Genomic DNA, 19,248 nt, shown 5'->3' with positions numbered 1-19,248 from the left:
CGACATAGTGAGTCCAATTTTGGTCAAAGTGAATTTGAAGTGGAACTCACTGACATAGAGTGGATTATCAAAGCTATGGAAGTAGATGGAAGCTCTCCTATGTTGAGCTTCAATTCCTTGTTAATGATGTTCTTACCTTTGTAGTTTGAAGAAAATTACATTTGATGGAGAATATGGGGAGCAAAAGTTTTACTTTCTTTAATCTACCAACATAATCTTCTTGCTAGGCAATGGTACAATTCTTTTTGGTTTGACTTTATTTTCTCAAATACAGCTTACAAACAATTTTCAGTGTCTCCATTATGTTTTTCAAGCTATTCTACTTGGAAATAATGAGATTAATTCATGAAGTTTTAATCTAGGCAAGAATCGTGCTTCTTTTAGTCTTTGCAAAATTAGAAAGCAGGAAAACATCGATTGCTGACAAAAATTCATACAACTTTCAGTCCCCAGATGATTTATTTGATTCCCTGACTTGGAAGCAGATTTCCCAGGCAGTTGACTTTTGTGTATTTAATTATCCAAAGTTTCACTGCCTCATCACATTCTCTTTAGTAAAAAGGAAGGAACTCAGTAATTAAAATTACCATATTTTTAGCTGGAAAACAATTGTTTAAAAATACAAATAACAAAATTTAAAGCAACAGAGAAACACCTGGTAATCAACCATGCCTTCTGTTGTACAGAATAGAAGGAAAAAATAATTTATTTTTGTTTCAAAAGTTTTTCTAAGTGGGCATTATTCAGCTCTACCTTGCAAGATTCTCTTAATAAGCTAGTTGGTGATTTCAGGGAAAAGAACATACTTCAGCTCCTGCTCTATCTACTTCTGTTGTTGTCTCCACCTCCTATTTGCAATTCTCGACAGAGATTAAAAAATTGCTACTGTAGTTCAGAGCTCTGTTTTCCATTTTAGATTCCATGATAGCTTTAAATCTTCTTGAGTTGGGAGGAAATATAGTTTCTAAGATCTTAAGCAATTTAAATCCCCTAAAAAGCAGCTAGTTCAAACCTTTCTAGAATGACTATTATATTCAATATTAGCTTTTCTGCTACCACTTTCACAATTCCTTGCCACTTTTTTTTTTTGGTCTTGGTTCTTTATTCATCTTTCTTTTCTACATTTAAAAAAAATCTTAACTTATTAGAGCGCTCCTATGTAGTCACATTTGTTTTTAAATGTATCTTTTTCTTATTATTGTATATGTGTGTACATACATATATATTAGTATTTATGATTTGGAACATGATTTTGTGTGATTGATTATTGTTTACAAATTCTATGAAAACTTTATATTCTTTTATTACTTAACAATTGACAAATGATTCTTAGTGTTATGATTGTGTTTTCAGCTGACAACAAGATTCCTAAAATGAAATAATTTAGAAATAACTTTATTAAGTCATTCAGCATAGGGGAAAACCTTCCAAAGGATGGCTTACTCCAATTCCTGCCTCTGCGTTTGTAATTTACATGTTGTATAGAATTCTCAAATAAAAGAACAAGGAAACAGTACTTTATTGGCCAACACGGAGACAAATTTCAGATAAAACATGGGTTGCTTAAGATGTATAGTGGGAGAAAACATTTCATTTTCCTTGCATCAATCTTTGGATCTCATTGGGTTTCTATTAGATTTAACCTAGGTCCTAATTTAAACATTAAACATATCTGTTCTCTAAGCAACAAATTTAGTTTTTCAGATATTCAGGGCTTGGTACAAAGTCATAAAAGTTTCTTTCAGTGTCAATTCACTTCCAATTGGTATGTTGAGGAAAAGAGTGCTAATAATTGGCATGAGATGGTGCTGGTACTAGTGCTTAAAAAAGGTCTCAAATAGAAGATGGCTTTTTCACTGTGTTTTGAAGGAAGTTATGGATTCTATGAGGTAGAGGTAAATGGTGTATTTAAGACAGAGAGTACTATTTGTACAAAGAAACAGAGAGAAGGGATGGGACAGTTTATATTGGAAACAACCAGGAAGGTAGTTCAGGTAGAATGTGTGAAAGGAAATAAAAATGAATGAACACTGCAAAGGTTGAATAGTCTGATTGATGATAGCTTTAAATGTTAGGTAATGAAGTGAATCTCAAATTAAAATCTATTTCACAAGTGAGGAAACTAAGTCTTAGAATAATTGAGTAGAACTGTGAGTGACTTAGCTGTTGTCAGCAATACAATAAAGTAAGACATGCTGTCTCTGCTGAAATCTAGTTGTACTTCTTTACTTGGTTGAATGTCCTATTGGATTCTCAAACTCAGTAAAGTCAAAATGGATCTCAACATCCTCCCTCATACATCCACTCATTTTCCAAACGTTCCTATTTCATTTGAGGGCATCACCAACTTATCAATCACTTAGGTTCAAAACTTTAGTCATCCTTGACTATTTCTTGTCCCTTAGCCAACCGGTGGTTAAATTCTGTCAATTTTGCATAAACAGCATCTCTTGAATATCCTTCCCTTTTTACATTCTCCTGGACATCACCTTAGTTCAAATCCTTTCCATATATATAAAGGTCTCCTTAATAGTCTTCCATTCCAACTTCTTCCAGTTTTTTCCTTTTTCAATCCATCTACAGGGCTACTAAAGTAATCTCCTAAAGAAACATATCTAAACATATTACTTTACTTCTTAAAAACCTTCAGTGGATCATTCTTCCTTCTGGGACAAAATGACATCTCTTTGACCTGGCATTTAAAGCCTTTTATAATATGATCCTCATTTACCTCTCCAGTTTTATTTCACACCATTTTCTTCATGAATTGTACATTATAGCTAAACTTGATCATCAGCTGTTCCTTAAGTAAGGTATTCTTTCTCCTACCTCTGTGCATTTATACAAGATGTCTGAAATGCTTGAAATAAACTTTATTTTCTCTGTAATTGGAGTCTTCATCTAAAGCTAAGATTGCATGCCACATTTTCTACATAATCTTTTTTAATCTTCCCATTTGCTAATCTTCTCTCTTTTTTCAAAAATCCATTATATTTGTACACGTTGTACTATGCCTGTTTAGCTTCTAGAGATTAGTGGTCATTTTGTTATTATTATCTTTTTATTCCCAGGGTTGATGACAGTACTTTAAAAAATGCTTAAAAAATGTTTTTGGAATTGAACTTGATTGTGCAAAAGATTCAATGAAGTTAATTTGCATTTCAAAGGATCCTTCATAATAATATGTAGTATTTTTTGTTTTATATAGAAACATTATCCTTAGGTCATTCCCTTTGAATGCCCCAGGAAAAATATTTTTTGTAATCTATCCTGTTCTCTTCTGAGTAGCAATCTTATTTAATTCTGACAGTGATCATTGGAAGATATGCTATTACCTTCAATGTGTGTTGAAGACCAGGCTAAAAATCTGTAGGACTAGAGCACCAGCCCTGAAGTCAGGAGAACCTGAGTTCAAATCTGACCTCAGACACTTAACACTTCCTGGATGTATGACCATGGGCAAGTCACTTAACTCCAATTGCCTCAGCAAAAAAAAAAAAAAAACAAAAAAAAAAAAAAAAGAAAAGAAAAAAAAAACTATGATTTAGCCAATACACCTTCCACCTCCTTCTGCTGACTCAGTGTGGAGAGAAATGATAGAAACAAGAAGAAATGTGGGTAATGTTTTGTGTGACTACAAATTCCTGTGTAGGAAGTTAAATATTTCTGAGCATAGATATGTTTTCAACTTTTCTTCCAGTTGAAGATCTCAGCATCAGAAGAAAATAGCTGACAATATAAATGATTTTGATGAAGATTTAACTGGTATGCTAATGAAAAGAGAGTAATTTAGAAATACCAGGGGCAAAGTGCCTAGAGAATCAATGAAACATTTGAAAGGCATTTTGAAGGGCAGGAAGAAAATGCTCAGATAAAACCAGTTTTATCTGGCAAGATACCATGGAAGATAGCGAGTATAACAGAAGATTCACAATGAAGGAGCAATTTAGTGTTTTAAGAGAAGGATATATAAAATAGGTAGAGGGGCTGTAAAGTTCATTCCAAACGCAAGAGTCTATGATTCCATGATTATTGAACCAGGTAGGTTGGTATAGATATTTGTAATTTGATATTGGATGATACTTTTCAAAGGATTACCATGCATTTAAATGAAAGAAACAGAGATGAGACATTGTGCACTGCAGCTGTCACTGCCACCTTTGTCCAGCCATTGGCTTCTTTGCTTCAGATTCAATGCCAAAGAAACTTATGAAAATTGTGAATTTTTTTTATTTAATAGCTTTTTATTTACAAGTTATATGCATGGGTAATTTTACAGCATTGACAACTGCCAAACCTTTTGTTCCAATTTTCCCCCTCTTCCTCCCCCCCACCCCCCCAACATGGCAAGATGACCAATACATATATTAAAGTATAAATTAAATACAAAATAACCATGACCCCTTTGGTCATGACCAAACCGTTAGAAAATTGTGAATTTTTAATTGAGAATGAGGATGATGAACCTCAATTTATAATTTGATCCACAGCTTCTTTTCTTAAGTAGGAGATTAAGGTACTTGAAGAATTATGAAGAGGAGCTCTTTAAGATGAAAGCAAATCTATTTCAATTTTCATTTGAAAATGACCTTCCATAATGGAAAGAACAAAGGATCAGTGAAGTGAAGATAATGAAACACAGGGAGAAAAGAAAGAATCTCCTACTCACAAGAAGGGGTGAAACACTTGTGGTGCAAATCACAATATTGACAACATTGAGGGTCCCTGGACAAATGATTTCCCCTTTGTAGGACTCAGTTTTATTCTCTGTAAAAAGAGAGGTTGGACACGATTATCCTAGAAGTGCTGAACTGTTTACATATATTATGGATCTATTCTAGTGAATTTTCCCTAACAGGATTAAGAGATAGTTATGTCAGTGTGATTTAGTTAACAGAACAGTGGACTGGAATTTAAAAGATCCTAAGGTAAATTCCACTTCTGCTACTTGCTGGCCCTAAGGTCTCAAGCAAGTCATTACATATCTATGAGTCTGGATCCTTGCATATAAAAAAGATTGAGTAGGTGAAATCACCTATTAAGTTCCTTCCAGGTGTACTATTTTGAGTTTTGTTGTTTTTTTTTTAATAGTCAGCTTACATTTAGAAGAAGCTATTTTGGTGATCACTAGTATGCACTTTAGAATTACATTTCTCTTTGGTTTTAAAGTTACCTACACTGGAGATCCATCTAAATGTGAAATTATGGTATGTAGAAAGAAGACTGCATTTTGGAGCCACAAGTCTTGGATCCAAAACTGAGCTTGACTATGTAGGAACTGTTTCAGACTAGGTGATCTCTAAGTTTTCTTTCTGAGTCTAAGAGGCTTGCACCGATCCAGATTTTCCCAGAGAGTAAACTCTTAAATGCCTTCTTTTTGGATATTAGGTACCAGGGGTAATGGGGTTCATTAAATTACTGTTTCTGTGAAATTAATATTGAGGTGAGGGAAAAATACTAGCTGTGTGACCCTGGCCAAGTCACTTATTTGCTTCAATTTCTCATCTGTACAATGAACTGGAATTGGAAATGGCAAACCATTCTAGTATCTTTGCTAAGAAAACCCCAAAAGGGATCATGAAATATGGATAGATTTTATGGATATAACTGAAAATGACTGAATAACCATAACAAATTGCATACCTTGTCCCAGCCTCTATCGATTAGAGTAGTTTCCTCATTATTGTAGGCAACTAGGATAGAGTGCTGGATTTGGAAGTCCTGATTTAAATCCCATTTCAGACTCTTACATTTGTTGTGTGATTCTGGGCAAATCATTTAACCTCTCTATGCCTCATCTCTTCACCAGTAAAATGGAAATAATAACATCTACTTCACATCATTGTAAGAACAAATGACATTTTTTTCACTTAATAGTACTTTATTTTTTCCAATTACCTGTAAATGTAGTTTTCAATATTTACCTTTGTAAGATTTTGATTTCCATTTTTTCCTTCCCTCTCCCCCCCAAGTTAGTAAGTTATCTGAGATAAGTTATACATATACAATCTTACTAAGCATAATGAAATAATATTTGCAAAGTGCTTTGCAAACCTTAAATTGCCCTATAAATGCCAGCTTTCATCACTATCATCTTCATCCCTTATCATTACTAAGATTTCCTTATTCAAGTGAAGCCACAGGTCCTCTCCCTGTCTTTTCCTTTCCTCTTTCATCCAGCATATATCTTTTATAGTCACTTAGTCAGTACAGTCATATAGTCATATAGTACATAGTAGGTACTTAATGAATATTTTTGTATTGGATTTATTCCACTTATTAGCAAATTTTGCCTCAGGGAGGCGATGTAATTCCATCTTTCAGTCTAACTTGCAAATTAACCAACCATGATATTGGCTTTGTATGTAATTTCACATTTTTTCAGCTTGAATTTCAGAACTTCGAGCTTGAAGAAAGTGATGGCTGCCTCTCTGATTCAGTGACAGTATATGATGATGTGGAAGGGAAAGAAGAAATAGGTTAGTGTCTATTTTATGTTTGGTAGCCTCTGTTTCCATTTGTTTTTAAGATTGATGATAGGTGAAGATAAAGGTTTGCAACTGGGGGAGAGAAAAGTGCCCAGAATTGGAATAATTCTTTTTCTCATCCATATTTCTTCAGCCACATATCCCTGCTTTGGATGAAAGGTAAATTTAGAGAGAAGGGCAGAGAGGATGTTTGCATTTACAAAGAAGTCAAAAGAGGACCCCAGTTTACCCAAATATAGAATAAGCTAGTGTCTGGAATTGGGCTAGGGTCTAAGATTCTGTTTATTCCTAATATTTACAACAGTTAATGATAAAATAAACAAACAGAGGATATTCTTCTTTGTCTTCCCTTGGTTCCTATCCCAGTAGAACTTCAGCATGCAGAAGAACATCCATGGAAGCGTGTAAAGTCTCCTATACTTAGATTTAGAAGGAACTTAATTCAGATTCTGTCCCTGGTACTAGCTCAAGCCACTTAACCTCTTAGCCTCAGTTTTGTCATTTGTAAAATAGGAATAATAGTACTACCCAACTGACAAAAAGTCAGGAAGATTAAAAAGATTAATTAGTCAATAAACATGAAATATTTAGGGTATGCTAGGCACTGTACTAAATGCTAGGGATACTAGGAAGGCTAAAGACAACTCCTATTCTCAATTAATAAATGGAGATACAACACAAAAGCACTTACATACAAACAAGTTATGGATAAATTAGAGATAATTAAGAGAGAGAAGGCACTGGCATTTTGAAATAAAGTAGGACACTTTACACATCTTACAATGCTTTCTGCTGTGAGTGATAGTACTGTGGAATGCATTTAGGTGGTATTTATATTAGAAGGGTGCTATAGAAAATCATAACTAGGTCCTTGAAATGGACTATTTAAATGCTTTGTGGTGGGTTGAAGTCTGAAAGATCTGGGTTTTGGCTTTGCCAATGTGTGACCTTCAGTTTATCATTTACTTCCTGAAAGTCAGTTTATAAAACAAAGGTTTGAAACAGGTGATTCCTAAGGTCTTTTTTTTTTTTTTTTTTTAAACTTCTAACAATGTATGAGACTAAATTACAATCAACATGTTGGGGACAGGGAGAAGGTTAAAATGTATTTAAAAGAAATAATATTTACTATACATAACTTAAACTTCCTCTTTCCTTGCTAAAAATATCTCTAGGTATATCTGAGTTTATTAATTTCCCCTCCTCCCCAGTAACTGCTTTTGAGAAAAGTTTCCCTTTTCTTTTTCTTGCTATTAATGTCTGATGTCCCCCTCACTGGTGAGGGGCTGGTGCACAATGCTGCTGGCTTTCCCGGGCTGGGATTGGGCTAGCTCGGTACTGTGGCTTTGCTGTGCCCCAACCTGTACTGAGCTCCTCCAGTGTCATGCTAATCAGCTTCCAGGCAGATGAAAGTCATGTCTTCAGGGGATTCCAGGCCTCCTTCTACTTCATCTTTGAAACAGGTAAATAATAGCAAACCCTTGATCCATAGTCTGCAATGTTCCAATTTCTTCCATGCTTCTTCAACTAGCTTCCATCTTTTTCCAATCCCTTTCCAACCTTATTTTCCTCATTAATTGCTCTGGTGCTTGAGCAATGGTACTTCACCCAAGAAAATCCACACATTAATTCTATTAAAACACTAAAAAACCTGAAATAGAAACGGTTTTCCAATCCTAGCATAGATCACATTCTTATTAGGGGCCTTTTCCTGTCAAATCCCCAAACTCTGTGTTATAAGTTCAGAAAAGAGGACAGTCTACTTTCTCTGCATTATTTTATTGTTCTGTTTCTGCCCAGATTTAAATATCTCAGACACAGAAGATGAGTTTGAGCTTCCTTCATCTGGCCATGGCACAGATATAGACCTGGGTGTTGCAGGTGAGTTATTTGGAAACCTATTGATGAGTCCAGTATACAAAGAGCCACTGGGAATAAAGCTGAACTGGAACTATGGATTCTGAGTATCTTGAACTGTCAAATGATAAATCTGAATTTCAAATTGACTGAAGTTTTGGGGATGTAGTGAGTTCCCCATCACTGGAAATGTTAAAGTGGAGGAAACAGATGAATTCTTGTTTGTGATATTATAGAAGATACCTGCTTAAGTGAAGACTGAACAAGATCATTCTTGAGGATCTGGCCAACCTCGAGAGTCTATGATCCCAGAATTATGGTGTAGTTAAGGTAGCATGTACTGGCCTGGAAGCCAGGACATCTCATTCTAGAGAGTTAGGGTCTCCTCTTTAATATGTGGTCTTGGATGATCATTTCTCCTCCTTTCAGTTTCCTTTATAAAACAGACTGGTCTAGATCAGGGGTTCTTAACTTGAAATATATGAACTTAAAAAGATTTTGATGAAAATTTCTATATAATGGGTTTCTTTTGGAATAAGAGTTTTTATATTGTATTTATTTAGAGAAATGAGTCTGAGAAGGAATTGACAAGCTTTCTCAGCTGCTAGAAAGATCCATGATACAAAACTTTGAAGAACCCCTAATCCAGATAATCTGTAGGGTCTTTTCTTGTCCATACATTCTACAATGCTCAGACTTATTTGTTAGCAGTGAGATTGGATTGGAGGGAGAGAGAGGAGAAGGGAAGAGATTAGTTAGAAAGCTATAGCCCAAATAATAAGTGATAAATGACAGACATGATGACAAGAGATAAGAGAAATATGTGAAAGGAGTAATCCAGAGAAGTGGTTTAATTTTTATTATTATTGTTGTCATGAACCTCTTTGCAGTCTGGTGAAGACTGCAGGCACCTTTTTTTTTAGAATTTAAAAAAAATTCACAATTGAAAGAAATGTTAATTTTTAGTTAGAGGATTAATGAAAATGAAAATCCAATCCCCCTAAATCACTAGATTAAGAACTGCTGATCTAGAGGGTTTGGGACATGATAGGATGAAGACAGTGAAAATGAGGGAGGAGCCTAGGAGTCATTGACTACTGTCTTATATTGTATTTTTTTAAATGTCTTTTTTTGGAGGTATCAGGGCTAAGTTATTTGACCAGGGTCACACAGCTAGTAAGTGTTTCAGGCTGGATTTTAATTCAGGTGCTCCTGATTCTAGAGCATGCTCTATTCACTGCACCATCTGGCTGCCTCTGGAATATCATTTTTATCTTTTTCATTTTACTCCAGTTTGGAGTACAGAGGTTACCTCTAGATTTTGAGAAGGGGCTCCATATATTTCAGTCCCTCAGTAATTGCTGTCAATGGACAATTTTGTTATCCTTCTATTCCTCTCTTCCTAGATGACCATTGTGGAGCAGCATCCAAGCCTCCCAGGTTTCTCTTCAGCAGGATTGTAGGAGGACAGCCAGCAGCAGCCAGATCTTGGCCTTGGCAAGTCAGCCTGCAGATTGCTGCAGAACATCTCTGTGGGGGAACAGTGATTGGGAAGAGCTGGGTGATCACAGCTGCCCATTGTTTTAATGATAAGTAAGTACAATGGGAAGGTCTGGTAGATTTATGTTGCATTTATCTTTAACCCTCAGTCTTCCAAGAATCCTTCATTCCTTCAAATCATGATAGCACTGACAACTACTTAGGCCAATAGCCTCATCTAATAATGTCTTTATTTTGCTCTTTCTTGTGGGTCTCTCTATTTCCTTCCTTCTTGCTCATATGGGCTTATCAAAAGAGTTGTAGCAATTTCTTTCTCTGATTGTGAAGTCCCCTTTATTTTCCCCTGCTGCTTTTGCTTCCGGAAAGACAAAACTCATCAACATGAAACAATTAGACGTGGTCCTCAAACTACGGCCATGGGCGAGATGCAGCAGCTGAGGATGTTTATCCCCCTCACCCAGAACTATGAAGTTTCTTTATTTAAAGACCCACAAGACAAAGTTTTTGTTTTTACTATAGTCCGGCCCTTCAACAGTCGGAGGAACAGTGAACTGGCCCCCTATTTTAAAAGTTTGAGGACCCCTGAAGAGAATAATATGTTGAAGGTCATACAAGAGATTTTAGACACAAATAGAGTTCTAAATGAAGACCTGACAGATGTATGGAGAAACAAATTGGAAAATAATGTTGAGTGATTACTTGGGGTAGTAGAAAAAAGTCAGGAGATTTGTGTTTGAATAGCAGCTTGATTCTGTGTGACATTGCATCAATCCCAAACGTGTTTGAGTCTCAATTTCCTCATATTTATATTTAGGATAGAAAGATTTTCTATCCCTAAATTAAATTTCATGAGGATCAAGTGAAATAATGCTTATAATATCCTTTAAAATGCTATAGAAATGCAAGCTCCTTACTATAATTATCATTGACTAATGACCTCTGGAATTTCATATATCCTATAAACATTTCATAAGATGTGGGCATGCTGATGAGATTTGGCTTTAGGATGGCATTAGGAAAACATATATATACATATGTATATATATGTTATTAGCTATTTCATTTTCATTTTCATTTTAAATATATTGGTGGTCTCATCCAGGTCAATATTCCTTCCACTGATACAGATACAAAACTAATCTCATCAAAGCATTTATTAAATGTCTCCAGTGTTCCAGGCATTGTCTTGGGTGCTAAGGATAAAAGCCTGGAAAATAAGCTGAAGCAAGAATATAGTGGGCTTTAAATGTCTCAAAGAGGAGTTCGTATTTGAACCTTAAGGCAAGAAGATGACTTAGACATTTATGTGGAGAATAGATTGAAAAAGTGAGAAACTCCAGGGAGGAAATTATTTGAAGTCCAGGTGAAAGGGGATGAAGGCTTGAAGTAAGGTGCTAGCAGTCTCCACGGAGAGAAGTGCACACAGAATTGATATAATTTGGCAACTGATTAGATATGGTGAGGGAGATGGATGATTAGAAGATGATTCTAAGGTTGAAAACCTGGATAAGTGGAAGGATAGTCATCCATTTATAAAAGTAGAGTAGTTAAGAAGAGAGAATTTTGGGAAAAGATAATGAAATCTGTTTCATTCAAATGCTGAATTTGAATTGTTTATGGGAAATCCAGTTGGAAATGTCCAATAGACAATAAGTGATGTGGCAATGGAACTCATCTAATGCAAATCACATCTATGTCTTCCCTTAATTCCCTGCTAGTGGATGGATATAGCTAATGCATTGGCAGCCTTCTGGTTTTTTAGTATTTTCTGGCTAAGTAGTGCTACATTTAGGCTGTTTCTGTATAATCTCTCACTCTTATTACATGGCTGGCCCACTTCCTTTTTTGGCCATTCATTTTATTGATGATATGTTTTATGCCTCTCAAATCCAAATCATCAGCAACCTATTTACAACTTCCATTTGATTTTCTATTGTCTTTTGAGGCACCTGCAAATCCAATAATTTGAAATCATTATATTCTGTGATTTGTATCCATATCACATCAGTGAGAAATTATTGATATTAAAGATTTTTTTTAAAGTAGTGAATCATTGGGATTCATTGGAATGTATATAACAATAAATTTCCATTTCAAGAAAGAATATATAATAATAGAAGAAATTATATTCATGAGTATTTGGGGGAAAGTACAAGTTTCTTTCTTTACTCTGCCATCTTAGTTCCACTTAAAGTCTTTTCTGAGTTCTTCTATAAATTCTTTTTGGGATCAGTGGGATCATTGGAAGTACGAAATAACCCTTCAAATTGGGATCTTGCCTGATCTATTCCTGGGCTCTTCTCATTGTCTATAATGCCTATCTGAGCTATATATACTGATGGAATTGTCCAATGAGCTGGCAATCAAATATATATCCAGCAATCTCAGTAATATATGTCTTTCATCCACTTTGATTTTTCTCTGTACATAGTATAAATTTTTCCAGTGGTAGTTATTCTCATGAGGAAACTATGATTAGTCCTTGATACAATCAGTATGAACTCAGTTGGAGACCCTCATTATCTATAGAAAATGATTTTTTTATTTGGGAGCTGTATAATATCTTCCCCTAAAACACTAGAGGAGATCTTTGTTAGATATCTCTTTTCTCTTTTTGGCTCTAATTTTAATACTTTGTAGGATCATTTAAATAAAATTATCTCTATGATCACATTTGTAATGGACATGATCCTAACATGTACTCAAGATAGACTCTTTGTTGCAGAATAACCATAAGAGTACTTTTTTGGCTCTACTGAGTTATTAATGCTTTAAAAAATAACAGTAGAGAGGATTCTGGTAAGATGGCAGAGTAGGTTAGAAAATGTCAAGCCTTCCAGATTTCCCCCACACTTCAGGGTGAATATGGACTAATGAAAAACAAAAAAGACTTGGGGCAGAACTGGGGTCCTCTAGGGATAACCCAAGAAGACCCAAAAAAGACCCCAGGAAAAGGATTAATTAGTATGAATATAATTAGTATGAAGGGCAAATATTTCTAGTTCCAGAGAACTAGCAAATGGGGAACTCGGGGGCTAGCTGGGTTTGGTTGGAGTCCCAGCTGGAACCATAGGAACTTTCACCTCTGGACAGCTTTGGGAGTGGGGCTCTGAGTCCCAAAAAACTGTGGGAATCTCTTCTGATTAGAAACTCCAAGCCTACCTGTACTGTAGTGACATGATCCTGGGGGAGAAGGAGCCAGCTCACCCCATGACTGCAGAAGGAGTGGGGAGGAAGTGTAGCCAGGACTGTGCTGCTGGCTATGGACACTTGCAGGAGAGTAGAACTTTTGGTTTAGGGTTCTAGATCAGAGGAGAGAGCTGAAGTGAAGCTAGAGACAACTTCTTTTACACTCCAGAACTAGGTGTTTACATTAATAGTTTTTATTAAAAAAAAACTGATAGCAAAGAAAAAAGAACACAACTATAGAAACTTAGGGAATAGGGAAGACCAGGGTTCATCTCTTCAGAGGAAGATATCCTGAAGTAAAACAAAAAGCTTCTTCTATCCCACAGAGCAACATTAAATGATTCCCTGCCCAAAAAGAATTTATAGAAGAACTCAGAAAAGACTTTAAGTGGAACTGAGATGGCGGAGTAAAGACAGAAACTTGTTGTACTTTCCCCCAAATACTCATGAATATAATTTCTTCTATTATTATATATTCTTTCTTGAAATGGAAATTTATTGTTATATACTTTGTTATATACTATTGTTCTGTTGGGTACATGACTATGTTTTTAAAAATTTTCCTTTTCTGTCTTTCTTCTATTCTGTTTTTTCTTATTTTATATTTAGTTCAATAAAGAAATTTTTTTAAAAAAGGAAAAAATAATAGTACAACATAGCAGATTGACATCCATTTTGTGATCATAAATCTAGTGCAATATTCATTCAGCAAGCATTTATTATCTTTTATGTGTCAGACACTGTGTTAAGTACTGGGAATATAAAAGAAAGGCAAAAAATGCACATTTATATATACACGGATAATAATATTCATACTGCAATTATTCACTGTGCCTCAGTAGATTCTTTCCTTTATTTACTTATTTTTTCAGTGGCTTGCCCAATGTTTCATGTCTAAGACTAGATTTGAAGTCCTTTTGTTTACTGGGGCTGGTGCTGTATCCACCGTGCCATCTAGCTGCTTACTTCCTTCATTTATAAAATGAACAGGGTATTATCAAATCATGGTTGGAATGAATAATGAATAAAAAATTCCTTGAAATAAAAGCTATAAAACATGAACTATCTATCATATTACAAGTCAGAAAAATCCTTAAGGCTTGTTTCTTCTCAGTCTTTCTTTTTGATATGAGATTTAGTAATTCAAGAAACCTCCATTGAGCATCTATCTTATAGTTGAATGATATATCTGAGTTCCAGTTTGAATATATTTTTAAACTGTGGGAACTTGATAAATCACTTAACCACCTTGAAGTTCTGTTTTCTTATATACAAAATGGGGATAATGGAACACTCCCTCCTTTCTAATAGAATAATAGTGAACTAAGTACTTCACAAGCTTTAAGGTGCTACAAAAATTCAAGTTATGGTTGTGTATAGAGTACTCCTTTAGGTTAGGTTATGCATGAACCTGGCCATTGTATCATGGGACTCAAGGGATCATGTGACTTTTTATTTCTGATATAGTCTGTTTTAGCAGATAGAAAAGTTGTAAGTGAAAAATCCTCTTAGAATTTTCTCTTTCCTTTTGTCTAGGAAGCAGCATGTACCTGTGTGGATGGTAATTGCTGGAATCCATGATCTGACTGAGCGAAACAACCAACAGGTAGGGCAAAATCTTGTCTTTAAAAAAGAAATCATTTTTACAATTTTATTTTACTATAAAGTTTTCTCTCTTCTCACTTTGCATCAGTTCACACAAATCTTTCTGGGTTTCTCTGCTACTCCTTTCTTTCTTTGTCATTGCTCAATAATATTTTGTTACTTTAAAATATTATACTTTGTTTAGTCATTCTCTAATTGATGGAAACTCCTTTAGTTTCTACTTCTTTGCCAACACACACACACACACACACACACACACACATTTTACATATGGAACCTTTGGTTCTTTGTCTGATCTCCCTCAAATTTAGGCTTAATGATAATATTGCTGGGTCAAAAGGAAGGACAGTCTAGTGGCTTTTCAGGCATTAAAACTTGCTTTTCAGAACGGCTGGACTTCTCCATAGATCCCCCAACAAAGATCAATGTGTCTATTTTCCTGAAGTCTCTCATAACAGTAGTCATTGGAAGACTGGCTCTAGTAAGAAACCAGTTCCTTGAGCATCAATTATAACTCTTTTCCCATCTTGTTTCATAGATTGATTGAGCCAGATTGTCCTAGATGTCCTAGATTGACCTCCCAATGTGGAAAAATCAGTGTTGGCATTATGGAACCTGTGTAACTCTTTTCAGGTCCTGACTCTGTTCCCACTTAGAAAAGGCTATGAATTCGATGATATACAGAAACTGCTCATGATATGTAGCTTAGTAGGACTGAGACTTGGATATATGTAACATTGGTTACATATAGTACAGTATTTCTGGCTATATCCACATAGTTACAATTTGAACAACCAACATATTAGAGTAATGCCAGAAAAATACTTCTTAGCCCAGAGCAAATTGGCATTTGAAAATTAGCTTTGAATGATTATATAAGACTAAACTGAACAAGGGAGAGCATCTATTATTGAAAAATTAGGGGAGGTTGTCCTGTACAAATTAGGCTGTACAACTAGAATAAAGGAGCCCCTTTGTGGAAAACTATGAATCATTTAAAACTCAATTTAGAAGGTTTTTACTGTGACATAAATAGGGTAGTTCTGTCAAACAGACAAGGTTGTTGATGGTTTAGGTGTCCTCTGTAGTGACAGTGGATATCAGGAGTGTGGACTGAGAAGATGCTGTATTGATGAAGATATTCAAAAGAAAGTTAAATGAGAATCTGAAAGATTGGCTGTCAAAGTCATTCTTTTAATTCATTTCAATCCAGCAATTACTTCTAATATCTACTGGCACAGGTGGTGCTCCTTATCTGAAACTGATCTTCCAAAGTACAGATGATGCATTACTTACTACATGGAACTTTTCCTGATGCTCCCTGGTTGTTAGTACTCCTTATCATTTGAAGCTACTTTGTGTTTATGTCTTAGCATTTGTATTATATCTCCCTGATAGAGTGGAAGTTTCTTGAGGACAGGGATTGTTTTGTCTTTAACTTTCTCAAAGCCTTGCCAAGTGTTTTCTATAGCATAGGCATTCAATACATATTTGTTGAATCAATCCATCTGCAGATATTGTAATAGATCCAATAATATGTAGTTCATGATCACTTGGAAGTGTAAGAAAGGGGTTAGGCTTGGAATAGGGAAGAATATACACAGAATCTAGAGTTCCAGGATAGTACAGATCTCATATATCTAGTAGTTTATATGAAGGTCCTAATCTTACAAGGACTGATACTCTTGAATCATTATGAGAAGTGTCTTCAACCACCCAGTTCAATGTTGAAGAGAATAACCAAGTCAGGGAAAAATCACAGAAAAGATCTGTGAGAGACAGTGCAATGCAAAGCCCACAGATAAGGCACTGGACAGTGGCAGGAATTCACTATGTTTAGGTGGAAGAAGCTATATAATTGTTGCTGGTTTATATGAGATGGGTCCCTTTTAAATTTGTTCTTTCAGAGTACTTCAGCATGAAAAGAGAGTGATAAGACCTGGGAAGTAAATAGGTTATTGGGGTCTGAGAATGGGATATGTTTTTCTGGATTATAATTTAATATATAGACATGACAGGTTCTTGTTCAGAGATGTAGCATCTCTAAGGAGAACTGGTAAAATGTATTTTCCTGGAGTTTTACAAATTTAATCAAAGGGTTTTAAATTAGAAAGGAAGGAGAGAGAAAACTATACAAACACACACACACACATACACACATATTAAATACCATAGAACAGAAAATTTTAATTTTGAATCCATGAACTTGTTTTTAAACAATATTTCGATAACTATATTTCAATATAATTAGTTTCCTTTATAATTCTAGGTTTATTTTATTTTATTTATTTAAAAACATTCTGAGATGAGATCCATAGGTTTGTTGACCCATGAAGAACAATGATTAGAAGCTTCAGTTTTAAGAATAGCTATAATGTAGGAAGAAGAAACAGTAGTAGAGATACTGAGGAATTTTTAAGAGGCAGAATTAAATAAAGAAATCATGAGCTTAGATATCTTTACAAAATATGAGGAAATCTCATGAGGAAAGGAGTTAGAAGTCCTTTTTTTCTTCGTTTTAATCAGATAGTTTTTTTTAAAAAGACCTACAATTTTATTTATTTTTTTAAAATTTCCAACATTTATTTTTGTAAGATTTTTTTCCCAAATTTTTCTCTCTTCTTCCATCTTATATCTTTTAAACATATACAATCCTTTTAAAAATATTTCCATATTTGTCATGTTGTACGAGAAAAATCAGATCAAGAGGGGGAAAAAACATGAGAAAAAAGTAAACAAAGAAATAAAAAAGTGAAAATACTATGTTTTGATCCACACTCAGTCTTCATAGTTCTCTCTCTGGATGGGAATGGCTTTTTCTATCACAAGTCTATTGGAATTGTTTTGAATCACTGCATTGTTGAGAAGAGTAAAGTCCATCACAGTTGATCATCACATAATCTTGTTGTTACTATGTACAATGTCCCGTTGGTTGTGCTCACTTCCCTCAGCGTCACTTCATGTAAGTACCAGACTTTTCTGAAATCAACCTGCTCATCATTTCTTATAGAATAATAATATTGCATTACATTCATATACCATAACTTATTCAGCTATTCCCCAACTTATCGGCATCCACTCAATTTCTAATTCCTTGCCACTATAAAAAGAGCTATTACAAACTTTTTTGCACATGTGAGTCCTTTCCCCCTTTTATGATCTCTTTGGGCTATAAACTCAGTAGTGACACTTGTGGATCAAAGGGTATTCACAATTTTACAGTTCTTTGGATATAATTTCAAATTGCTCTTCAGAATGGTAGAGTCATTTCACGACTCCACCAACAATGCATTAGTGTCTCAGTTATTTTCAAATCCCCTTCAAGATTTATCATTATCTTTGGCCCAAGAAGGTACAAAAGCTCAGAAAAGAAAATAATTCCTTAAAAATTAGAATTGGGCAAGTGCAAGCTAATGACTCTGTGAGAACTTAAGAAACAACAAAACAAAATCAAAAGAATGAAAAAATAGAAGATGTGAAATATTTTATTGAAAAAAACAACCAAGCTGATCACAAAGAGAGATAATTTAAGAATTATTATACTACATGAAAACCATGATTAAAAAAAACACTACACATCATATTTCAAGAAATTATCTTTTTCATACTTTGAATATTTATTAGACATAGTTATATCATATAATATATCCAAGCCTCAGTTTCCTTTTCTGTCAAAAGATATGGCTGTCTTGTTGGGCTCACCACATAGGGTTGTTACATCAAGCAAGATGATTATAATAATACTAACCAGTGGCATTTGTACAGAACAAAACCCTTTATAAATAATATTTATGATAGTAAAATTATAAAACTTTCTAAATGTAGAGACCTGGAAGAAGAAACAAAAAAGCAGATAGGAACAGGACATTATTTCTTAGCATTCTAACAGTCACTAGAAGTATCTCACAGATATTTAGTCTACCTATAGAAGATGATTTTACATCCTAATGCTTTTATTCAGTTATATAAAGCAATCACTTGTTTTCTACCTGCACAAAACTTTAAAGAACATAATATATAAGAAAATTAGCAGGATGAAAAGAATCATAATTAGGATTAGTAGGTTTAAAGTTAGAGGCAGACTATTTCAAGAAATTATCAAGGAAAACTGCCTTGATATTCTAAAACCAGAGGGTAAAATAAAAATTGAAAGAATCTACTCATACCTCTTGAAAGAGATCCCCAAAATAAGAGCTCCCAGAAATATTATGGGCAAATTCCAGAGCTGCCAGGTCAAGAAGAAAATATTGCAAGCAGCCAGAAAGAATTCAAATATCATAGAGCCACAGTCAGGATAACACAAGATTTAGCTGCTTCTACATTAAAAGATCAGAAGGCTTGGATATGTTATTCTAGTAGGCAAAGGAGCTAGAATTATAACCATGAATCACCTACCAAGCAAAACAGTACAATCCTTTAGGGTAAAATAAGTATATTCAATGAAATAGAAGACTTTCAAGTATTCCTGATGAAAAGACCAGAGCTGAATAAAAAATTTGACTTTCAAATATAAAACCCAAGAGAAGTATAAAAAAAATAAATAGGAAAGAGAAATCATAAGGGATTCAATAAGGTTAGTTTGTTTATAGTTTTAACATGGAAAGATGAT

The 19,248-nt window shown here is 34.6% G+C and overlaps 1 protein-coding gene across 1 annotated transcript in view; it reads left to right on the top strand.

The window, feature by feature from the left end:
- The window catches only part of OVCH2 (ovochymase 2), a 37,244-nt gene extending 22,058 nt beyond the window's left edge, over positions 1 to 15,186 (top strand). The window contains exons 14-19 of the mRNA XM_031943549.1: positions 6,386 to 6,479; positions 7,820 to 7,951; positions 8,289 to 8,369; positions 9,752 to 9,938; positions 14,571 to 14,640; positions 15,178 to 15,186. Coding sequence (XP_031799409.1) covers positions 6,386 to 6,479; positions 7,820 to 7,951; positions 8,289 to 8,369; positions 9,752 to 9,938; positions 14,571 to 14,640; positions 15,178 to 15,186 — 573 coding nt within the window. The remainder of the gene's footprint in view (positions 1 to 6,385; positions 6,480 to 7,819; positions 7,952 to 8,288; positions 8,370 to 9,751; positions 9,939 to 14,570; positions 14,641 to 15,177) is intronic.
- Positions 15,187 to 19,248: the final 4,062 nt, after the last annotated feature.

This window comes from Sarcophilus harrisii, chromosome 6 (genome assembly GCF_902635505.1).
Source record: "Sarcophilus harrisii chromosome 6, mSarHar1.11, whole genome shotgun sequence".
Classification (NCBI taxonomy): Eukaryota; Metazoa; Chordata; class Mammalia; order Dasyuromorphia; family Dasyuridae; genus Sarcophilus; species Sarcophilus harrisii.
The sequence above is the reverse complement of the archived record's forward strand: the minus strand, read 5'-3'. Positions and strand labels throughout refer to the sequence as shown.